At 60.5% G+C, this 24,451-nt stretch overlaps 1 protein-coding gene across 1 annotated transcript in view; it reads left to right on the forward strand.

Annotated features, from left to right (window-relative positions):
• Positions 1 to 24,451, forward strand: part of RASGRF1 (Ras protein specific guanine nucleotide releasing factor 1) — a 98,176-nt gene that overhangs the window by 67,877 nt on the left and 5,848 nt on the right. The window contains exons 14-24 of the mRNA XM_051834573.3: positions 115 to 363; positions 2,851 to 3,224; positions 5,975 to 6,100; positions 6,699 to 6,869; positions 7,712 to 7,818; positions 8,454 to 8,566; positions 10,890 to 10,950; positions 12,751 to 12,854; positions 14,310 to 14,394; positions 16,461 to 16,658; positions 19,765 to 19,844. Of these exons, the coding sequence (XP_051690533.1) occupies positions 115 to 363; positions 2,851 to 3,224; positions 5,975 to 6,100; positions 6,699 to 6,869; positions 7,712 to 7,818; positions 8,454 to 8,566; positions 10,890 to 10,950; positions 12,751 to 12,854; positions 14,310 to 14,394; positions 16,461 to 16,658; positions 19,765 to 19,844 (1,668 nt within the window). The remainder of the gene's footprint in view (positions 1 to 114; positions 364 to 2,850; positions 3,225 to 5,974; positions 6,101 to 6,698; positions 6,870 to 7,711; positions 7,819 to 8,453; positions 8,567 to 10,889; positions 10,951 to 12,750; positions 12,855 to 14,309; positions 14,395 to 16,460; positions 16,659 to 19,764; positions 19,845 to 24,451) is intronic.

Below are 24,451 nucleotides of genomic sequence, written 5' to 3' on the forward strand. Positions count from 1 at the left end.
GAGCAGGTGGCAGCCCCCAGGGAGCCAGTGGCTGGTGGCTGGCCGGAGGGGGCGCCGTGGGCACCCGGGGCATCTCACGACCTCCGTGACCTGTGCGTCCCCGGCCCCCGGCAGGTCGGACGCCTCGCTGTACTGCGACGACGTGGACATCCGCTTCAGCAAGACCATGAACTCGTGCAAGGTGCTGCAGATCCGCTACGCCAGCGTGGGGCGGCTGCTGGAGCGGCTCACGGACCTGCGCTTCCTCAGCATTGACTTCCTGAACACCTTCCTGCACTCCTACCGCGTCTTCACCACGGCCGTGGTGGTGCTCGACAAGCTCATCACCATCTACAGGAAGCCCATCAGCGCCATCCCCGCCAGGTGCACCTGCCCGGGGCCGGGGGCGGGGGCGCGGGGGCGGCGGAGGAGCATGCAGTGTAGACTGCTCCCGACTGTCACGTCCAGCAGACGGAGCTGCCTCAGTTTCCCCGATGCGGAAAGGAGGAGGGGGGGACAACTGAAGGAGGAAGAGGGAGGAAAAGGACAGCAGAGGCCACCTAAGTCTTGGGTTCAAGGTCATCTTTCCTGTGCTGCCCTTGAGGCCACGAGCCCGGCCCCAAGACCCCCGGGAGGTGGTGGCCAAGTGAGGACTCCTGCCTGTGGCCGGGCGGAGGTGACCTTGCTTCCTGTCCTGCCTGGTGGCCGCTTAGTCCCGCAGGTAGAGAATGCCAAGGACACTCATGCCCCGCCCCCCATTATGGGGCCCATGGCGGACGAGCTTCAGAGTTGGTGGGACTCCTCGCCCTGTCTCACCAAATGGTTCGGCGGCTGAGGGCGGCGCCGAGCGAGGCAGGGAGGGGGTGTCGGGTCTGGCAGGGCCCACCTGCCGCCTGGTATGAGATTCATATGGGAGGTAGTTATTAACCCTCACTTTACAGTCGGGGAAACTGAGGCACTGGGTGACGAAGCCCCTCCCAGCAGGGATGGTGGAGCCCTGCTTGCAGACAGGACAGCCAACAGGTGCTCGTCCTGCCCACAACCCCCAGAGCCTCAGGGCCCCCGAGTGCTTCCCGGCACCCCAGCGAGCCATGGGGCCAGAGCCACAGCTCTCGGGCTGCGTGGGGTGGTGCTGACCCCAGCACAAGGCCAGGGCTCCGAGAGAGCAGCACCCCACCCTGGATGGGCTCGCCCCGAGACAGCCTGCAGATCCAGGCGGGCACGGGTGGAAGGTTCCAGTCCCTGCTACTCTGTGTCCAATTAACTTCCTGCTAATGAAGGCAGCAGAGGATGGCCCAAGTCCTCTCTCGTGGGAGACGCGGATGCAGCTCCTGGCTCCTGGTTTCCACCTGGCCCCGCCCTGGCTGTTGCAGACATTTGGGGAGCAAACCGGCAGATGGAAAGATGGAAGATCTCTCTCCCTCTCCCTCTCCCTCTCCCTCTCCCTCTCCCTCTCCCTCTCCCTCTCCCTCTCCCTCTCCCTCTCCCTCTCCCTCTCCCTCTCCTTCTCTCTCTCTCTCTCTCTCTCTCTCTCTCTCTCTCTCTTTCTCTCTCCCCCTCCCTTCTCCCCTTTCTGGTGTTCTGTTTTCCAATAAACAAACAAACCTGAGACAGAGAGAGAGAGAAAGATTAAAATGCAGCTCAGCCCTGTGGCCACAGCCAAGTCCCTGAACTCTGAGTCTCTGATCCCGCCTGCTTCCTGGTACATGGTGAGGGCTGAGAGCTGAGGGCTGTCCCGCGTGTTACACGGAGGAGAGCAGGCTCCCGGTGGTGCCTCTTGGGGGGGGGGATCACTGCAGGTGACCCCCTGTGTCCACCTGGCACTCAGGTGGGGGCATGACAGGGATTGCCAACCCTAATTCTGACCCTGACCCTTAAACCTAACCTTTAACCTTGACCCTGATCCTAACCTTGATCCTAACCCAACCCTGACCCTGACCTTTAACCCTAACCCTTAACCTTGACCCTGACCTTAACCTTGATCCTAACCCGACCCTGACCCTGACCCTTAACCTTAACCCTGATCCTAACCCTTAACCCTAACCCTTAACCTTGACCCTGACCCTAACCTTGATACTAACCCTAACCTGACCCTGACCCTGACCCTTAACCCTAACCCTGGGCCTAACCCTCAACCCTAACCCTTAACCCTTAACCCGACCCTGACCCTGACCGTTCCGCCTTCTGCCCTCCCACTCGTGTCCGCTCAGGCTCAGTTCCAGGGTGGAAGCAACGCTGGAGTTTGAGTCGGATATGTGGGATGGGGCCTTTCCCGTCCCTGAGCCCAGCCATGCACCACAGGCCCCGCACAGCTGCTCACAGAGGGAGGCGAGGAAGGGGCGGCAGACAGACCCATCCCCGCCAAACCCCACCCCAGGCATCCAGGACACGGCACTTGCATTTTTTTTTTTAAGATTTATTTTTGCTTATTTGAAAGGCAGAGTAGCGAGAGACAAAGAAATCTTCTGTCTGCTTGTTCACTCCCCAGATGGTTACAACAGCTGGGGCTGAGGCTGGGCTAGGCCAAAGCCAGGAGCCTGGAACTCCCTCCGAGTCTCACGAGGATGGCACGGGCCCACGCACTTGGCCCATCTTCTGCTGCTTTCCTCAGGTGCATCAGCAGGGAACTGGACCGGGAGTGGAGCAGCGGGGACTCGAACCAGCACTCTGATAAGGGGATGCCAGCATTGGCAAGCAGTAGCTCAACCCGCTGCACCACAGTGCCAGCCCCAGGACCAGCCTCGGACACTGGGGATTACGAGACCGAGGGAGCCATGGCGGCCGCCCGGAGCCTGCCGGGGCACAGGGACGCCAGGGCTGCCCAGGGAGGCCGGCCTTGGCTGACGGTCCTTCCGTCCCGCGCCCCTGCAGGTCTCTGGAGCTGCTATTCGCCAGTGGCCAGAGCAGCAAACTGCTGTACGGCGACCCTCCCAAGTCCCCGCGCGCCGTGCGCAAGTTCTCCTCGCCGCCACCACTGTCCCTCAGCTCCTCGTCGCCCAGCCGCCGGCGGAAGCTGTCCCTCAACATCCCCATCATCACGGGGGGCAAGGCCCTGGACCTGGCCGCCCTCAGCTGCAGCTCCAACGGCTACCCCAGCATGTACTCCGCCATGTCGCCCTTCAGCAAGGCCGCCCTGGACACCAGCAAGCTCTACGTGTCCAGCAGCTTCGCCAACAAGATCCCGGACGAGGGCGAGGCCACCTCCACCGAGAAGCCCGAAGACCCCTTGGCGATCAGCAAGCAGGGTGAGTGGGGGAGGGGAGCAGAGCCACCCCTGGGGGGCCTGAGCTGGCTCAGGGCTGCCGCAGGCGGGAGTGGGCAAGGGGAGAGGCTTGGGGCGTCCAGGCTGGATCGTGGGGGCCCAGGCCGCCAGGTGAGGCAGGCAGAAGCTCCCCGGGCACTGCCACACTGTGTCAGCTCCTACCACCTGCAGTGAGGGTGTTCCCCTGCCCTGGCGACCAAGGCAGCCTCACCCGCATTGGCCATGGATGTGTCCTTTGCCCAGGACAGGAGGGGACGCCCGCCATGCTCCTGCCCCACGGAGCTCACGGTCACTGAGAAGTCAGAGCGGATGCACCACATGCACACCTCATGCGTATTGTATGAGGGAGAGAGCCCAGGTGCAGAGGGTGTGCGGGAGGGCTTCCGGAGGACCCATCCGAGCTGGACTTCCACCAGGGGGAAGGGAGAACATTCTAGGCCGTGGGAACAGAAGGTGACGGAGTGCGGTGCGAGGAAAGCATGCGAAGTTCAGGGGACAGCTTGAGGCTTGGTGACACTCAGAGGATGTCGGGTGCAGGGCAGCGGCTGGGGCGAGCAGGTGCCTCCCTGGTCTCAGGGCGTCTCGGGACCATCTAGAAGGGCATCAGTTTGGGTGGCTGGTCTGTTTCTCTCCTGGATCAGATCAGCCCACAGCGTGGGTGCCACCAACACTGGGAGAGCACACTCATGTGCCTGGGTGCACATGCTCGCACACTCACATCCTCACACACGTGTGCCTTGTGCACGTTTGCACACTCAATGTGCATTCTCATTCACGTGTGTGTGCACATGCTTGCACACTCACATCCTCACACATGTGTGCCTTGTGCACGCTTGCACACTCAGTGTGCAGTCTCATTCACGTGTGAGTGCACATGCTTACACACTCACATCCTCACACATGTGTGCCTTGTGTGCATTTGCACACTCAATGTGCAGTCTCATTCACGTGTGCGTGCACATGCTGGTACACTCACATCCTCACATGTGTGCCTTGTGCACGTTTGCACACTCAATGTGCAGTCTCATTCATATGTGTGTGTGCACATGCTGGTACACTCACATCCTCGCACATGTGTGCCTTGTGCACGTTTGCACACTCAATGTGCAGTCTCATTCATAGGTGTGCATGCACATGCTTGCACACTCACATCCTCACACATGTGTGCCTTGTGCACACTTGCACACTCAGTGTGCATTCTCGTTCACGTGTCTGGGTGCACATGCTTGTACATACACACATCCTTGGCCTAGTCGGAAGCCCTGGGCCCTTGCCAACTACCTGGAGGAAGGCCAGTAGCATTTCTGCCCTGTGGGGGGTGAAGAGGGTGGCAGAGGGCAGAGCCGGGGAGGCTCCGTCCCAGGGGACGGTCTCCACAGCACACACAGTAAGCACCGTGCCCAGCTGGAAGTCAGTCACCAGGGTGACGGCCACAGAGGCCACCCAGCAGGTGCGAAGTACAGGGCCCATAAACCCCCAGTTAGTCCAGAAGGTGGCACCGTGAACATCACATGATGCACCCGGCTGCCTGATTGTGGTCCAGGGGACCACGAGCCTGTCTGATTGCGTAACTGTGTGTGTGTGTGTGTGTGTGTGTGTGTGTGTAAGACTAGTTTTTGGTCTGGTTTGGTTTTCATTATTGTTTGAGAGGCAGAGAGACAAAGAAAGACGGAGGCCTCTCGTCTCTGGATCACTGCCCAAACACCTGCTTCCACCAGGACTGGACCAGACCACAGCCAGCAGCCAGGCGCTCCAGCCAGGTCTCCCGTCTAGGGGGGCCTCAACCACTCACGCCATCGCTGCTGCCTGCGAGGGTCTGCGTTAGCAGGAAGCTGCCGGGGGGGCCAGAGCCGGGACCCCAACCCAGCACCATCGTGTGGGAGGCAGCTGTCCAGCAGCTTAACACCGGGCCAAGCGCCTGCCCCTGGGTGAGGGGTTGGGTCCAGACCTCGCCTGCCAGGCATGGGCTCTGAGTCTAATTCCTCGGCTTGTGCAAAGTGCGGAGACCACAATCCTCCCGAGAGTAGAGAGACTGCACTTTGGAGAGACCAGAGGCGGGGCCAGGACCGCCCAGGGCCAGCCACAAGGGGCAGACCAGCGCCAGCGCCGCAGCTCACTAGGCTAATCCTCTGCCTTGCGGCGCCGGCACCCCGGGTTCTAGTCCTGGTCAGGGCACCGGATTCTGTCCCGGTTGCCCCTCTTCCAGGCCAGCTCTCTGCTGTGGCCTGGGAGTACAGTGGAGGATGGCCCAGGTACTTGGGCCCTGCACCCCATGGGAGACCAGGAGAAGCACCTGGCTCCTGCCATCGGATCAGCGCGGTGCACCGGCCGCAGCACACCGGCCGCGGCGGCCATTGGAGGGTGAACCAACGGCAAAGGAAGACCTTTCTCTCTCTCTCTCTCTCTCTCTCTCTCTCACTGTCCATTCTGCCTGTCAAAAAAAACAAAGAAAAAAAAAAGAAATGCAGACCCACGGACCCCTCAGGGACCTGGACGGGAATCCTGCTGGGATGGCCAGGGATGGCCGGTAATATTTGAGACACCCCCCAAGGAGCCTCAGTGACCTTGGAGGTTCCCACGTCCACTAGCCTGGCAAAGGTTCTGGTTAAGCCCTGTGGTTAAACCCCGCTCCAGCGGGTGAGCGCCCTGTGGCTTCCGTCCGCTGCAGACCTGAGCCTGCACGCCGATAAACAGGTGGAGGAGGGCTAGCGCGTTTCTCCCCACCTCTCCCAGGCTCCGAGGTGTCCATGAGAGAAGAGTCGGACGGCGACCAGAACCAGAGTGACGATGGTGAGGCCGAGACATCACCCACGAAATCTCCGACCACTCCCAAATCCGTCAAAAGCAAAAACTCTTCAGGTACAAACCGCCGGTGGGAAACTCCGTGTGGATCCACAGGTGGGGAGGGGGCCCTGGGCCCAGCCAAAGCCAGCAGCTCCAGCTGGGTCTCCCACGAGGGTGCAGTGGGTCACCGGGACTCAAACCAGCGTCCGTATGGGATGCTGGCATTGCAGGCGACAGCTTAACCCACTGCACCACCATGCTGGCCCCTGGCTTTGGGTGTTTGAACGAGGTCGTTTGCTCCTCACTGCGCAGGCCCTGGGGCTGTGTCCCACCTGAGACTTAGGAGGCAAAGCCAAGGTTTGCATGGTCAGTGGCTCCTGTCACTACTGCTCATGGGTTCTGGTGATCATTAATGCCTTGATGTTCCATGCCCCGGACGTGGCTGCTCACCAGGACAGAGCCAGCCGTCTGACCAGGTGCGTTGGGAGCCACAGAGGGGCAGGAGGGGCAGCTGCAGAAGCGAGACGGTGGCCGTGCTGTCCCACCCCAGGACAGCTGTGAGACCCCACCACCACCCAGAGACTCCCACAGGGCTGCCTGCAGCGCCACCCCCTCAGAGCCTGCCCCGGGACTGGGGCCCTGGGGGGCTGAGGGCCTTCCGCACTCTCCGCAGAGTTCCCGCTGTTTGCCTACAACAATGGGGTGGTGATGACCTCCTGCCGCGAGCTGGACAGCTCCCGCAGCGCCCTCTCGGCCGCCTCTGCCTTTGCCATAGCAACCGCAGGAGCCAACGAGGGCACCCCCAACAAGGAGAAGTACCGGAGGATGTCCCTGGCCAGCGCAGGTACGCGGGGGCCCTAAGGTGGGGCCCGGGGACAGGACCTGCTGGGAGAGCCCCTGGCCTCGACTCCAGGCTCCCACTGGGACTTTCACACCCCACTCTGGTCTGCACCCCACACCTGGAGCCAGGGCCTGTACCCTCCCCTCCAGCTCCTCACTGGGCTGCTGCAGGGGCCACCCCCCATGCACCCCCCCACCCCAGTGCTTCGCCTGCCCCTGCCTGCTGCCTGGCCACCCACTGGGCCAGCTCCTCCCAGGTCGCAGAGTACATTCTGTGGCAGAGGAGTTAGTGTGGCCCCATGAGTGGTGGAGGGAGAGGCCGCCAGGGTCCCCCAGCTGCCCCGGGGCCTGCTGGGGGTGCCGTGTGTGTGGACTGTGTCTCCTGCAAACTCATGGCGTCTGTCTTGCTGCCCAGAGCTTGGCTGTTAAACATTTGCTCCCAATGGGGTTTGGCGTTGGCCCAAACTTGGGACATCTGCCTCCCATGTACGAGGGCCTGGGTTCAAATCCCGGCTCTGCCCAATTCCAGGTTCCTGCTGACATGCACCTGAGAGGTAGCAGGTGATGGCGCCAATACTTGAGTCCCCGCCACCCACATGGGAGACCCAAACAGAGTTTCCGGCTGCTGGCCTCGGCCTGGCCCAGCTCCAGCCATTGCGGGCACTTGGGGAGCGAACCAGTGGATGACAGATCTCTGTCTCTCAAAATAAATCTGCAACTAAAAAATTTCTGATCGGTGCCATCATCACCCCGTCGCCCAGCAGCCCTGAGGAGCGGCCTCAGCTGCACCAGATGCGGGCGTGGGAGCCTCAGGTCCCCTGTCCCCTCTGCCATGCCTCCCACCAGGCTTTCCTCCTGACCAGAGGAACGGGGACAAGGAGTTTGTGATCCGAAGAGCGGCCACCAACCGTGTCCTGAACGTGCTGCGACACTGGGTCTCCAAGCACTCTCAGGTGCGAGCCCCACCCACCCCGAGCCCCCCAGGAAGACAGCTGTCCCCCTACCCCGAGCCCCCCAGGAAGACAGCTGCCCCTCCACCCCAAGCCCCCCAGGCAGACAGCTGCCCCGCCCACCCTGAGCCCCCCAGGCAGACAGCTGCCCCTCCACCCCGAGCCCCCCAGGAAGACAGCTGTCCCCCTACCCCGAGCCCCCCAGGAAGACAGCTGCCCTGCCCACCCTGAGCCCCCCAGGCAGACAGCTGCCCCTCCACCCCAAGCCCCCCAGGAAGACAGCTGACCATGGACACTGGTCCCCAGGAACCAGCTGCTGTCCCAGGCTGTGCGAGGGAGGGAGGGAACCCCAAAGCTGCCCCTTGGAGGGCATGCAGAGCATGTCCCCACCTCTGTGTGCAGCAGGGACGCGGGTAGATTCAGGCCTCCCTGGCCCATGGGTGTGGCTGGCTGAGGGCTGGCACCTGCTCTCACCCCGTGGGGCCCTGCCTCTGTTCCGAGGCCCCAGTGTGCCCGGCCACGCAGCAGCCGCCGGAGAGGGAACGAGGTGGGGCGGAAACAGAGCAGTGGCTGCCTCCTGTGCCTGGGCCCATACAGCAGGGCAGTAGCCGGAGCTCCCCGTCCCGTCCCCCCGGCAGGACTTCGAGTCCAACGAGGAGCTCAAGTGCAAGGTGATTGGCTTCCTGGAGGAGGTGATGCACGACCCAGAGCTCCTGACCCAGGAGCGGAAGGCTGCGGCCAACATCATCAGGTAAGGGTAGGGCCAGCGCCCTCCCCACCCCAACCTCTGCCTCCACAGGGGCTGGCCAGAGGCCAGGAGAACAGCCCCAGGCAAGATCGGGCAGGGTAGACTGAGGCTGGAGCACCTGCAGCCCGGGGCCCCCCATCTACAGCCAGGCTGAGCAGCACGCGGTCTGGGGTGTCCTGCCCCCTCCCTGCCTCCTCCTCTACCACCGGCCCTGGCTCCTGACTCCAGCTTCCTGCCAGGCAGACCCCAGCGGGCAGCAGGGATGGCTCCAGAACTGAGGGCGATCAGGACTGAGCGCCCAGCTCCCGGCTTCAGCCACGGCCAAGTCTAGCCCCAGTCGTCGTGAGCATTTAGGGGGTGAAACACCCACAGGGAACTTCTCCTCCACTCCCTTCCTCCCTCCCTCCCTCTCAAAACATTTAAGAATTATTTATTTATTTATTCATTTGGAAGGCAGAACGAGACCGACAGAGACATCTTCCACTCACTGGTTCACTCCCCAAATTTCTGCAACAGCCAGGGCTGGGCCAGGTCAAAGCCAGGAGCCGGCAGCTCCATCTGGGTCTCCCACGTGGGTGGCAGGGGCCCGAGTACTGGAGCCATCGCCTGCTGCCTCCCCCGGGGGGCTCATCAGCAGGAAGCTGGAACCGGAAGTGGAGTAGTCGGGACTCGAACCGGGCGCTCCAGCAATATAGGATGCGGAGACCCCAAGCAGCACCTTCACTGCCTTGCCAAACGCCTGCCCCTCAAAATAGCTTTTCAAAATGTGGGAAATTCGGTTCTCAGCCACCTGCGCCCTGGTGGCTGGCGAATCCTGTCCTGGACAGCGCAGGCATAGCACAGCCCTGGCCTGTGTGTGCTCAGGAGCTCAGGAAAATCTGAGTAAACTCAGACCTGTGCCAGTCCCTCCACCCCTCCAGCAGAGCCCAGGGGGCAGCAGCAGCCGGTGACTCTCTCGGCCTCACTTTTCCCCTCTGGAAAATGGGTGGCCAATGCCCACTTCAAGGACTGTGTTGAGGGGGTGTAGCTTCTGCCAGTTGTTCAGGGGCATGGGGCACAGGCCCGCCACCCACTCCGCCCACAGCTCTCCTCCCTCCCAGCCCAGCTGGATAAGGGACCAGGTGCCGGCCTCTCCTCCCCACCCAAGCCTTCCTCCTTCCTGCCCCAGGTCCCCACTCCCCCAGGCCCAGACCCGGAGTCTCTTCAAAGGCCCCGACCCCTGCAGGCACACACCGGGCAGCTGGCCCTCAGAGCCTCGGCGGTGCTGGGGCTATGGTGGGAGACAGAGGCTGAGCTGCAGCCCGGGCATTCCAAGTGCATTGTGGTCCTGAGTGGCTGTTTCCTGGCTGTAGAATATCTAAGAGACTTCAACACATTCGTGGACAATGGAATTAAAAGTTAACTTTCTTTTAATGCACCAAGATTTTGAGATACGTGCAGTTTCTCCATAAATACACATTTTGCTTTCAAGATTTATTTATTTGAAAGGCAGAAGGCGGAGTTAGAGAAAGAGAGAGAGAGAGAGAGAGAGAGAGAGATCTTCCACCTGCTGGTTCACTCCCCAAATGGCTGGAGCTGGGCCAGGCCAAAGCTAGAGCCAGGGGCTCCATCCGGGTCTCCCACGTGGGTGGCAGGAACCCAAATACTTGAGCCATCACCTGCTGCCTCCAAGAGTGCACATTTGCAGGCTGCTGGGCTCGGGAGCAGAGCTGGGACTCGAACCCAGGCCCTCCCATACGGGCCGTGAGCGGCTTCACCATGAGCCTTATTTTCTCCTGACCATTGGGAGAAGCCCTTGTGTGCACAGATGCCAGAGAAACCTCCTCCCATTATATGGTGACCCTTCCGCCAGGGCTGATCCCCGGCCAGGACGCCACGGCCTCCAGCCCAGAGCAGGCATGGCCCCAGGCCTGGCTCTCAGTCGTCCCAGTGGGCCTCCGTCCAGCACTGCACCCCCGGCATCCTGACCCTGGCTCTGCCACCCGCCAGCCTCGTCTCCCATCTCTGCCCGGGACCCCTCAGCTCTGCTGCCCCTACCCCCGTCCCACCTCCCGCATGGCTGCCTGCCCCCTCCCCGGGGCCACCTGACCAGCATTCTGTCTGCAAGACTCCCAGCCCCTCTCCCCTGCCCCCTTGGTCCCCAAGAGGGGGCCTCCACCAGCCAGGAAGTCAGGAAAAAGTCCGCTGGGGAGGGGCAGGGCATCTGCAGAGGCACGAGGCAGGGTGCAAGGTGTGTGTGTTGGGTGGTGGGGGTAGGGAGTTAGTGCACCTGGGGGCGGGGCTGCCCGGCAGGCAGGCGGGGCCTCACCTGCCTTCTCTTCCCCAGGACCCTGACCCAGGAGGACCCCGGGGACAGCCAGATCACGCTAGAGGAGATCACACAGCTGGTGAGCCCGGCTGCCCTTGGCTCCCCTGCCGGCCAGGCCGGCCCTCCCCGCCAGCCCCTCTCGAGGCCCCTGGCTGAGCCAAGGCCCCGCCCGTGTTCATTTCCCGGGACTGCCCTGGCAAAGTCCCACAAAGCAGGTGCCCGCAGCACTGGCAGCCAGAGCCCCTCCAGGGTGTCACCGCGGGACGCCCACCCTTGTCCTGGGGGGGGCCATCTTCTCCTCCCCCAGCGATAACCCCATCTGAATTAGACCTGCACACACACACACATAGACCCATGCGCACACTCACAGACCTGCACACACACACAGACCTGCATAGATACAGACCTGCACACACACACATAGACCACATGCATAGAGACCTGCACACACACAGACCTGCACACACAAACCTGTATACACACATAGACCTGCACACACACAGACCTGCACACACGCACATAAACCACAAACATAGACCCATGCGCACACACACAGACCTGCACACACACACAGACCACACACATGCAGACCTGCACACATACAGACCTGCATAGATACAGACCTACACACACACACATAGACCACACGCATAGAGACCTGCACACACACAGACCTGCACACACACACATACAGAACACACATATATAGATCCACGTGCACACACACAGACATGCACACACACAGAGACCACACACAGACCCATGTGCACACACACAGACCTGCATAGATACAGACCTGCACACACACATAGACCACACGCACAGACCCATGTGCACACACACAGACCACACACATAGAGACCTGCACACACACAGACCTGCACACACAAACCTGTATACACACACATAGACCTGCACACACACAGAGACCTGCATAGATACAGACCTGCACACACACATAGACCACACGCATAGAGACCTGCACACACACACAGACCTGCACACACACACATACAGAACACACATATATAGATCCATGTGCACACACACAGACATGCACACACACAGAGACCACACACATAGACCCATGTGCACACACACACAACCACACACACACAGACCTGCACACACAGAGACTTGCACACACATACAGACTCGCACACACACACATAGACCACACGCATAGAGACCTGCACACACACAGACCTGCACACATACAGACCTGCACACACACATAGACCCCTCCACACACACACATACCTGCACACACCTAGACCTGCACAAATACACAGACCAGCACACACACATAGACCCCCCACACACACAGACCTGCACACACACATAGACCCCACACACACACACCTGCACACAGAGACTTACACACACATACAGACTCGCACACACACATACCTGCACACATAGACCACACACATAGAGACCTGCACAAACACATAGACCCCCACATACACACAGACCTGCACACACACATAGACCCCATGCACACACAGACCTGCACACATACAGACCTGTACACACACATAGACCCCACACACACACAGACCTGCACACACACATAGACCCCACACACACACAGACCTGCACACATACAGACCTGTACACACACATAGACCACACACACACAGACCTGCACACACACACAGACCTGCACACACAGAGACTTGCACACACATACAGACTCGCACACACACACAGATCTGCACACCCCAGCAAGCAGTATGGTGGGCACTTTCCCCTGCCCTCCACACTCCCCACCCCCCACCAGGCCTGAGGCAGGGGCGCCCTCAGCAAAGGGGCCAAGAGCCAGGTGCCAGGCGGGGTCCCTGGAGGGCCTCACTCAAGCCCTCCCTTGCTCCCGCAGGCCGAAGGCGTCAAGGCCGAGCCCTTCGAAAGCCACTCGGCCCTGGAGATCGCGGAGCAGCTCACGCTGCTGGACCACCTGGTCTTCAAGAAGATCCCGTACGAGTGAGTGGACACCCACCCCAGCCCTCCCTGCCCCTCCCCGGGGCCAGTCCAGCTGTGCCCCTCAAGTCAGGGCAGCAGCCTCCAGGGGCTGCACGGATTCGCCCCTGCTCGAAACAGACACGCAAGCCTGGGGAGAGGCCTTGCATCTGCCCCCAGGTTCTCGCCCGTCAGCTGCACACACACATGGAGCTCCTACTCGGGGGTCTGTGTTCACATGTGTGGACGTGCGTGTGTGTGTGTGTGCACGAGCAGACTGGGGACAGCTCGGGACTCCCAGGCCTGGTGTTGCCTGCTCTGGCCCGCAGTTGGCCACTCCCACGTTCACTGTAATTATATGACCTCAGGCAGCAGTTTTTTTTCTCTAACAACGGTGTTTGCAAACGCAATTTTTCAGTAAACGCCTGGCATTCTCTCACCTTGCAAGTTGCTTGCAGCTTTGACTTCGTATTTTCAAAGCCGAGATAAACATGCATGCAGCCGAAATACTCCTCTGGTTTCTGAAGGTTGCCCCAGCAGGTGGGGGGCTGGGACTCACTGCATGGCTTTTGGTCTCTGCCCAGAAGGACAGCCCTCCCCCACCCTGGCGCCCTCGCAGCCGTCGCCAGCTGCTGGAGAGGCCAGCGTGCTGGGAACCAGCCACACCTGCCGCACCCTGGGGACGCTCCTGCCTCATCCCCTGGCAGGCCAGGAGCCGGGGCGGTGCGTGCCAGGTGCCCACTACCACAGCACGCTCCTGCCGTGGCCTGCCGGCCCCTGTTCCTTTTTCTGGCCTAGGGTCAGCTGCTGCGGGGGTGAGGGAGATGGGATTTTCCGTTACGGGAAGTCCAGCCGCTGTCTCAGCCTGGGTAACTGGCAAAAGGAAGAGGTTTGTGTAGCTCGCAGCTCTGGGCCTGGTGCCGCCGGCAGCACGAGGGAACCGAGCGCGCGAGAGGGAGACAGCCCCTGATGAGACAGGAAGCCAGGGAGACAGCGTGGCCAGGCTCGCTCCTCCTTTACAGCCTTGTGGGAAGGGACCAGGTACCCGGGACAGCTACATTAATCCCTTCCAAGATATGACGGCACCAGCTTCCATTAGCCCCACCTCTTAAAGGTCCCATACCGGGGACCACACATCCAGCACATGAACCTTGGGGGAACACAGTCACACAGCGTCCAGGCCAGAGCCGGGACGAGACACAGTGCGCCCACAGCACTTTACAGCTAGTGGTGCACCACCCCACCCCGCCCCATGCCCGCACAGTATCCCCGCTGCTAGTCCCATTTTGTAGAACTGGATGTGAAGGGCTTGGCCGAATCCACACAGCAGCAAGCCCGGGGTTCCTTCCTGGACAGGGCCCTGCAGAAAGTCACTAACAGCCCCGGAAAGCAAAGACATCGTGAAACCATGGGGTCAACAAAGCAAACCTAACCTCGCCCATCGGGGGTGGGGGTGGTCTCTCCCCTTGCTTCCTGCAGGGAGTTCTTTGGACAAGGCTGGATGAAACTGGAGAAGAATGAGCGGACCCCCTATATCATGAAAACCACGAAACACTTTAACGACGTGAGTACAGGGCGGGCAGCGCCTCTGTCTGCTGGTTCTGTCTTTGGCAGGTCCCTCCCGAGGCTGGGCACCGAGGGAGCCACACACCTGCTGGCTCCCAGCCGTGGGGCCCGGGGCTGACAGCTTTACCGCGGGCTCAGGGCTTCTCCTGCACCATGGGGCTGACTCTTGAAGGATGCATGGATTTCAAAAAGGTTTTGGACCCAGTAAACTTACCTTTACTATGACGATGATTTACTTGAGAGACGGACAGAGAGCTGGTTCACTCTCCATGCCCACAACTGCCAGGGCCAGAGCCAGAAGCCACGACCCCAGCCCAGGCATGGCAGGGCCCCAGTGACGGGAGCCATCACCTCTGCCTCCCAGGACCCACGTGAGCAGGAAGCTGGAGCCGGGCACCAAACTCAAGCACCGTGTCGCAGCACAGCCTCTTAACCGTGAGGCTGAACACCTGCCCCCGAACTTCTCTTTTGATTCTGTTCCCCACAAACTGTTACAAGTACACTCGTACATTTCCCAGAACACTTGGAACCTCCTGGAATGTTGGCTGGGTTTCAACCACCCTACATGTGATGTTCCAGCCCCTTCTCGTGACAGGTGCCGTGGCCCCGCGGCAGGAGACACCAGAAGCCACAGAGCCAGATGAGGGTGGCCCAGTGTCTGAATCCTCCCCCAGAAACCCCGCACCTTAGCTCCCTGGGAAGAGAGGGGTGGGACCCAGCACTGGACCTGCGGCGGGGCCCCGTGTGCAGAGCAGGAAGGGCCTGGCCTGAATTCAGACAGGCGCATCCCACAGCCTGCTCCCGGAGTCCCTGAGCTCACCGACCCGCTGCGAGGCAGCCGCTGCCTTTCCTGGATGCCCGGTGGAAGATAGCTGGGTGGGGCAGACTTCCCTGCATCTGCCCAAGCTCTGAGGCCAGCGACCACGCGAGCCATCAGCTCCCGGCCTCATGACGGCCCCGCCGCAGTACTTGGCGTGGCCAACTCCAAGGTTAATCATCAACGCACCCTCAAGAGCCTGGATGGCCGGAGGTGGGAGCGCAGGATTCCACTTGTCCTGACCACCTAGCAAACAACACTCCACCGTGACAGGGGCCCCTGGCAGCCAGGAGGAAACAAGAAAGCCCAGGCTTGGCTGCTCCGGGAGGAGCCCCTGGGGCCTCCCAGCTCTGGACACCACGCCAGTGGGAGTCTGAATGAGACCCACGTGCTGGACACAGGCCTGGGCCTTTAGAAACGTCCGCTCACTTCATCCTGCTCCTGCATTTTATGAGTGATGAAGCCGGGGTCCCCTTCACTGCTCTGCCCCACATCACCTGGCCCCAGGCTGCCCTTGAACCCCCGCAGTGGCCCCTTAGCCGCCTGGAATTTGGCCATTTCTCTGTGCCAGGGGTTTTCAGGTGCCCAGAATCTGAGCCTATCATGGCCTCCATCTCTCCCTGGCCTTATTAGCTCTTTTTTTTTCCCCAATTTTTATTTATTTGGTTTCATGTATGTGAAAAGCAGAAAAACAGGCAGAATTCTTCCATCCGCTGGTTCACTCCCCAGATACCCGCATCAGCCAGGGCTGGGCCCGACTAAAGCCAGGAGCCTGGAACTCCATCCCACTCACTCCCTTGTCCTCACACCTGGGGCCCGCCTTGTCCTGTCCTGGGGCCGGCCTCTCGGGGACAGTGTGGAAAGGAGGTGGTGCTGGCGGGTCTGGCTCTCAGTTTTTGGGGGGAGGCTTCTAACACTGCCCCATTTAGAATGCTGATTTCTGTAAGTCTGCCTTTCAAATGGCCCCAGTGGCTACAATGACCAGGCCGAAGCCAGGAGCTTCTTCCGGGTCTCCCACGTGGGTGCAGGAGCCCAAAGACCTAAGCCATCTTCCACTGCTTTGCCAGGCTATAGCAGGGAGCTGGATCGGAAGTGGAGCAGCCGGGACTCGAACCGGCGCCCACATGGGATGCCGGCACTGCAGGCGGCGGCGTCACCGGCTACCCACGGTGTGGCCCCCTAGCAGTTTTCTAATTCGTGCTTTCGCCTCCCTGCGCTCTCTCCCTGCCTCCCGCGTGGGCTTGCAGATCAGTAACCTGATCGCCTCGGAGATCATCCGGAACGAGGACATCAACGCGCGGGTGAGCGCCATCGAGAAGTGGGTGGCCGTGGCCGACATCTGCCGCTGCCTGCACAACTACAACGCCGTGCTGGAGATCACCTCCTCCATGAACCGCAGCGCCATCTTCCGCCTCAAGAAGACGTGGCTCAAGGTCTCCAAGCAGGTGCGGGCCGGGCCGGGCGGGGCGTGGCGGGGGCGGGGCAGCGCTGGGGAGGGGAGGGGGCGGGGAGCCGGGGCGGGGCCGGGGCGGGGCGCCGGGGCGGGGGGGGGGCTGGGGGCGTGGCGGGGGCGGTGCCGGGTCTGGGGACGGGCTGGCCTGGGGGCGTGCTTGGGGCGGGGCTGGGGGCGGGGTGGGGTTGGGGACGTGGCGGGGCAGGGAGCCGGGTCGGGGAGCGGGCTGGGGGCAGGGCGGGGAGCGGGGCTGGGGGCGGGGCGGGGAGCGGGGCAGCGCTGGGGAGGGGCGGGGGCAGGGAGCCAGGGCGGAGCCGGGGCGGGGCTGGGGGCGGGGCGGGGGCGGTGCCGGGTCTGGGGACGGGCTGGCCTGGGGGCGTGTTTGGGGCGGGGCTGGGGGCGGGGTGGGGTTGGGGACGTGGCGGGGCAGGGAGCCGGGTCGGGGAGCGGGCTGGGGGCAGGGCGGGGAGCGGGGCTGGGGGCGGGGCGGGGGGCGGTGCCGGGCCTGGGGACGGGCTGGCCTGGGGGCGTGTTTGGGGTGGGGTTGGGGACGTGGCGGGGCAGGGAGCCGGGTCGGGGAGCCAGGGTTGGGGCGGGGCAGGGGCGGGGCAGGAAGCCAGGGCGTGGATGGGGGCGTGGATCTGGGGGCAGGGGCGGGGCGTGGTGGGGCTGGAGGCAGGGCAGGAGCCGGGGCTGGGGGCCAGCAGCCTTGCCCCTCCAGCATCCAGAGGAGTCCCTGGGGCCTGCCGGACTTCCGTCCCCCCTTGAGTCATTAACAGCCCAATGTGGGAAGTGTGAGGCAGGGATGGGCGGTCCCAACCAGAAAGAGTGGCTTCCCAGCCCCCTTCCGGACCTTCAGGGAGGCTGAGATGGTGGCCGGAGGACCCCCAAGTCCCCGTCAGCAGCTGCTCCGGCCGCCGCCCAGGCAGCTGGTCCCTGTTACCTCCTGGATAGTTGCTCCTCTTAAATGCGGCTTTCAGAACGTGATGCTGGAATGCACACTCGCTGGGTGCACTGTGGCCGCCCCCGTGTGTGTGTGTGCGCGTGGGAGGCTGAGCAGGCCCACCCGTGTGAGTGGTCCTGCAGCCAGTGCCAGGGAGACCCTCTGGCTCCCCTCTGGGCCTGCAAGCTGCACCCCTTGCTGCCCATGGGCAGGCAGTGATGGCGTGCCGTGACCCCTTCTCACTAGAAGCCAAAGTCGGGACAGCCTGGGACAGCCCCGCTGCCCCCTTCCCCTGCTCGCTCCACCCCCTCGCACCCCAGGCAGACCGAGCCTCTTGCCCCTGGCACATGGAGACATGGCTCTTGTCACATTTGTGGGCTCTAGGAAAGAACAGATGCTGTAAGCCTCGGGCATACAAGGCACGGGTCAAGCAAGGCTCCATGGAGCCTACGCATCACCCAGGCTGATTCGAGCGCTCAGGGCTGCAGTAGGCCAGTTGTAGGGTCTGGGGGTCTGTTGTAGACCCCTCATTGTCTCCCCCTGCCCTGTGTTATCAGTCTTTCCCAGAGCAAAGATTTATTTGTTTGGGAGGCAGAGTTAGAGAGAGAGAGCAAGCACCATCTTCCATCGCTTGTTCACTCCCCAAATGGCCACAATGGCCGGAGCTGCACCAGTCCAAAGCCAGGAGCCAGGAGCTTCTTCCAGGTCTCCCATGTGGGTGCAGGGGCCCAAGCACTTGGGCCATCATCTGCTGCTTTCCCAGGCCATAGCAGAGAGCTGGATCAGAAGAGGAGGAGCTGGGACTAGAACCAGTGCCCATATGGGAAGCCGGCACTGCAGGCGGAAGCTTAGCCCACTACACCACAGCACCCTGTCCACTTCCTTGGCCACTTTCTCCAGTACCCTTGTCCCCGTGGAGCTGGGAGGGAACAGCCACCTTGGCCATCTGAACCTCTTCCCTTCTGGGACAGTGCAGGTCAAGGGCAGTGAGTGGCCAGGGCACGAGGCCTGGCCTATGTTCCGGGAGAGCACGCGGGACCCAGGACCGTCCAGCCTGCTGCAGAAGTCACAGGTGCCCTCGGCAGGCTGGACCCACCGGCTTCTCCACCCTAGCAGCTTGTGCATCCGGGGTCTCCGGCCGTGGCCGGGTCAGCAGCTCTCTGCAGGTAGCCCCTGGACACCTGGGACCCACAGTTGCTGGAGGGCCGGTAAGGTGGGCTCAGAAGCAAGTTTTTCTTACTCCCAGCGCAGAGCAGCCTCATGTCCAAGTCCGGCCTGAATCACAGCCAGCGGCCTGCGGTCAGGTTTAGACACTTGTCGTTTCCCCCTCTCCACATCCTCTTTACAAATAAAAACTAGCCTCCCAGGGCCGGCACCATGGTTCACTAGGTTAATCCTCCGCTGTGGCACCGGCACCCCATATGGTCACCGGTTCTAGTCCCAGTTGCTCCTCTTCCAGTCCAGCTCTCTGCTGTGGCCCGGGAAGGCAGTGGAGGATGGCCCAAATCTTTGGGCCCCTGCACCCACATGGGAGACCAGGAGGAAGCACCTGGCTCCTGGTTTCGGATCAGCATAGCTCCAGCTGTTGCGGCCATTTGGGGAGTGAACCATTGGAGGGAAGACCTTCTCTCTCTCTCTCTCTCTCTCTCTCTCTCTCACTGTCTGTAACTCTACCTGTCAAATAAATAAATAAAACCAGCCTCCCCTGGAAAAGGGCTGGTAGTGCCCGTGCGTGGGTCAGTACCGATGGCTAACTTGGTTTTGGGGATCCCCTGTCCCGGGGACACGAAGCCCAGGAGTCTCTCTCTGGCTCCCGGTGGGAGAGAACGTCCTTGGCCAAGCAGGAGGCTTCTGCTAGGTGAACAGAGGATGGTCAGGAAAAATCGTTGGCTTCCCGCTCCCCGGATGGACTCCTTGGAGTCACCCCCTCCCCCAGCCCCTCTAAGCCACTGGGGTCTCAGGAGCCGCCCGCGTTTGCGAGGACCCCTGTGTCCACGCCCGTGTTTCTTAGAGGTGTGTGTGCGTGAGCCCCGACACACGAGGCAAGGACCCAGACCTGACCCCGCAAGTCTCCCCCAAGCCCCCGCCCCCGTCTCCAGACCCGAAGCAGGTGCAGCACGGGCCGATGTGCGCCAACGCTTCTCATTCTTTCCAGACCAAGGCTTTGATCGACAAACTCCAAAAGCTTGTGTCGTCCGAGGGCAGATTCAAGAACCTCAGAGAAGCTCTGAAAAAGTAAGTGTGCGACATTACCTCGCTGTTCTTCCTCAGCGCTGGCACGGGGCTTCAAGCACCGCCCCTGGCCGCAGCAGGACGTCTGTCTCTCTGTGTGTCCCTCTGTCTGCCCACAAGAGCCCCTCCCCGCCCCCCCCCCGACCTCCCAGACACCAAGAGTGAACCCAGAGGCCCCGTGTCCTCAAGGCGATGGACATGTCGTTGGACTTCCAAACCCACAGGGCGCTGTACCCACCATAGCCCCAAGAAACGCAGTCCAGGAACCCAGCAGGGGGCAGGGTGCTCCACCCAGCAGGGTTCCTGGAGCCCGGCACCCTGGTTTATTTTGGGGTGGGGGCTGTCCTGGGCGTGGTGGAACCTTCAGTAGCACCCCGGCCTCTGCCCAGGGAATGCCAAGGGCGCCCCTCCAGCCAGGGCAGACAGAAATGCCCCCGGGGAGGGAGAGATGGACGAACGTTCCCTGAGAATGAGCCATCCCGAGGCAGCCCCTCTCACTCTGTTTCCACAAAGACGCTGCGCAGCCAGGCGCCATCCGAGGCCGGTGCCTGGTCCCCCGGGGCTCCTCCAGGTTCCTCCAAGGAAGCCATGGCTCAGCCCGGGTGTAGGCGCCTTGGCCACTCACATGTGTGAGACGGGTCTCCCTCCCCTGGCCGGGCTGCTGCTCCCTCCAGGCTCCTAGCTGTCCCTCCGTCACACGGTTGCTGCCCCCCGCCCGGAGTGCACCACCCCCCAAATCTGGGTGTGGGCCAGGCAGAGCCCCCGGCCCGGGCCAGACGCTGCTCACCCCCGCTCTGCCGCCTCGTCTCGTGTTTGCCCTGTGTCCTCGGCCTGTCCCTCACCGGCTCCGTGTGCCATCGCCTTGACCATCTCCACTTTGTTTGTGTCTCAGACAGATGTCCCACCCATCTGTGCTGTCGGCCGTCTCTCTCCCGCCCGGGCTCCCCGGAGCCCCCGTGGAAGGTGCTTGGGGCAGCGGCCCCACCGTACATTCACCAACCTGTCCGTCCGCCCCCGGGCGTCGCTCCATCCGCCTCCTTCACATGGCTTCCTCGTCGGCTGCGTGGCCCCCCTTTCTGTCTCAGGGTCCCGTCCTCACTGTCTGCCCCTCCCAGGTTACTATAGGCCGTGTAAGTGCCTCCTCCCCCAGCTTCTCTGCTCCCTGGCGCACAGGGTCCAGGGGGTATCCTGGGAGCTCAGCCTTTTGTGCAAACCAGGAAACGCAGGGCCCTGCGGGACAAGGAGGGGGCTCTGGGGGGCAGCATCTCGGCACCCTTTCCCTCGGAGCCATGCCGTGCGGACACGGGGGTCCAGTCATCAGGCAGGGACAGTGGCAGAAGCAGCAAGGTAAGGGTCTGTATGGATAGGGAGGGGACCAGACAAGGAGCCCCCCCGTGATGGTCTTTTGAAAATTCATGGGGAATGTGAGGCGTGGAAAAAAGCTAGGCACAAATTTCCATATCGTGGGCACCAGAATAAACTCTTCATTCCACTTTTCTGTGCACCTTTGGACGTCCCTCGTAGGTCCTCAGTCCCGATCCTTTGTCCCAGGCATCGCCCTCACCTTGACATTCGAGTGTCGCATCTGTGCCGACCCCCAGGCAGGAGGATGGCTTTGCAACCTTCGAGCAGCCAAGGCTGCATCCCCAAATCCCAGCCGCTCTCTTAAATACCACTGCCCCCCCTTACAACCCTTGCCACCTGCTACCCCTTCGTTCCCCTCCCAGGTACCCCAAGAGTGGCCTTATCTCTCTCTTGCAACCCCCCCCACACACACACACCCCGCAAAGCCCACAAGACCCTGCCCTCCTCAGCCTCCCAGGGAGTGGACACAGCTCCACATGACACAACCCTGGCTGGCAGCGAGATGAGGTCCCAGCTCTCGTGGGCGTGGTTCCAGTTTTGACTGCCCTGTCCTGTCTCAGCCCAGCGCCCACGTGCTCGTCTGTCCCATTGTCTTTCTTTTTTTTTTTTTTTATCTTTTATTTAATGAATATAAATTTCCAAAGTACGTCTCATGGGTTACAATGGCTTCCCCCCCCCATACCGTCCCTCCCACCCACAACCCTCCCCTTTCCCACTCCCTCTCCCCTTCCATTCACATCAAGATTCATTTTCGATTATCTTAATATACAGAAGATCAGCTTAGTATACCTTAAGTAAGGATTTCAACAGTTTGCTCCCACACAGAAACATTGTCCCATTGTCTTTCATTTGAACAGGGATTTAGATTTAGAGGGACCTGGAGTACAGGCTTGTGTGTAGCCTGGGGACAGCTGTGGGCGGGAGGGCGGGGGTGGGGACCGGCCAGCCCATCCTCCCAGGAGACAGTGTGCAAGTCCATTGATTGATGTGGATTGCATGAGCCCAAAGTCCAAAGGCTGAAACTCTGGAATCCCAGAGTTCCAAAGACTCATGCAAGGTCACATACCTGCTCCGGCTTTGTTTTCTGCCGGTGGCGCCCCGCAAAGCCCAGCCTGCTGCTGGCGGCATGAGAGGCCAGTGGGTGTCCAGGTGGCAAAAAAGCACAACTGGACTCTCCAAGCTGACCACTGCAACATTTATAAAAGATTTATTTGGTTATGTGAAAGGCAAGAAGAGAGAGAGAGAGAGAGAGAGATCTTGCCTCCGCTAGTTCACTCCCCAGATGGCCTCCATGGCCAGGGCTGGCCCAAGCCAAATACAAGAGCCAGGAACTCCATCCAGATCTGGGTGGCAGGGGCCCAAGCACTTGAGCCGTCATTTGCTGTCTTCCCAGTGCAGGGAACTGGGTCAAGAGTGGGGTAGCCGGCACTTGATCCCAGCCTCGCTGATGTGGGGTGCGGGTGTCCCGAGAGCATCACCACGCCTGCCCCTCTGTGTCTTTTAATTGGGGATTTAGTCGGTTTGCATTCAAGGCAATTGTGCATAAGTAATGACTTAGTCTTGTCATTTACAAAAAAAAAAAATCTTGTATTTTGAGTGTTCTTGGTTCTAATAGGGGATGCCAGCATCACAAGTGATGGCTTAACCCACTACACCACAATACCAGTCCCTACAATATTTTTATCTATCACAACTCATAGTGGAGAAATTGTTATAATAATTACATAAAGTACATGGAAAATGGGAAGAAAAGGAAAGCTTATTTTGGTGCAAAAGCATGTGAAATTCGTGCCTGCGTTTTCAAAATAGGCAATTTCTGTGGCCCTTCTGAAGATCTATTGGATGCATGGGTTTCAAAATTTTTGTACCAGAGTAAACTTACATTTTAATTCCACTTTTCCACAAGCCTTTAAAAAAAAAGAAGAAGAAAAAAAAAAGAAGAAGAGTTATTTATTTATTTGAAATAAATTCAGTGGTGGGGAGAGACAGAGAAAGATCCTCATTCCTCCAGTTCACCCCCCAGATGGCCACAACCAGAAACCAGGGGCTTTATCCGGGTCTCCCCCGTGGGTGCAGGGCCCAAGCACTTGGGCCATCTAATGCTTTCCCAGGCACATTAGCAGGGAGCTGCATTGGAAGTGGAGCAGCTGAGACACAAACCATTGCTCATAGGGGCACTGCAGGCAGCAGCTTTACCTGCTACGCCATAGCACCGGCCCCATAAACCTTCTGAAGTACCCTGGTGTGTGTGTGCATGTGTGCATGTGTGTGTGTGTGTGCGTGTGAAACTACAGCCCCGTGTACCAATGCATAACAGGAGCAAAAATTCCACAAAGCAACACCTGCCCTTATTCCATGCAATAAACTCAGATAGTTTCTGTTCTAGTCCTTTTTTTTTTTTTTTTTTTTTTTTTTTTTTTTTTTTTTGACAGGCAGAGTGGACAGTGAGAGAGAGAGAGAGAGAGAAAGGTCTTCTTTGCCGTTGGTTCACCCCCTAATGGCCGCCACGGCTGGCGCACTGCAGCCGGCGCACCGCACTGATCCGATGGCAGGAGCCAGGTGCTTATCCTGGTCTCCCATGGGGTGCAGGGCCCAAGCACCTGGGCCATCCTCCACTGCACTCCCGGGCCACAGCAGAGAGCTGGCCTGGAAGAGGGGCAACCGGGACAGAATCCGGTGCCCCGACCGGGACTAGAACCCGGTGTGCCAGCGCCGCTAGGCGAAGGATTAGCCTGTTGAGTCTCGGCGCCGGCCTCTAGTCCTCTTTCTAATATTTCTGTTTATTTTATTTGAAAAGCAGAGAAAGATGAGGACAAAGAGAGTTCTCCCATCCATCCATCCATTGGTTCATTCCCCAAATGCCCACAACAGCTGGGACCAGGCCAGACCAAAACTAGAAGCCAGGAACTCCAGCCGGGTCTCCCACGCGGGAGGCAGGGACTCAAGTACTTGAGCCATGACCAGCTGCCTCCCAGGGTGTGCATGGGCAGGAAGCCGGAAAGGAGAGCGGAGCTGGGGCTCAAACCCAGGGACGCCGATAGGGGGTGTGGATTCTCTGGCAGCAGCTTAACTTGCTGTGCTAAATCTCCACCCGTGTTTTTTAAAGCTTTATTTCACTTATTTGAAAGGCAGAGTTAGATAGATTAGATATAGATAGATAATAGATAGATAGATAGATAGATAGATAGATAGATAGATAGATGAAGATAAATGATAGGTAGGTAGATAGATAGATAGATAGATAG

The sequence above is a fragment of the Oryctolagus cuniculus genome, chromosome 12 (assembly GCF_051225735.1).
Source record: "Oryctolagus cuniculus isolate XC-2025 breed Fujian yellow rabbit chromosome 12, ASM5122573v1, whole genome shotgun sequence".
Taxonomy (NCBI): Eukaryota; Metazoa; Chordata; class Mammalia; order Lagomorpha; family Leporidae; genus Oryctolagus; species Oryctolagus cuniculus.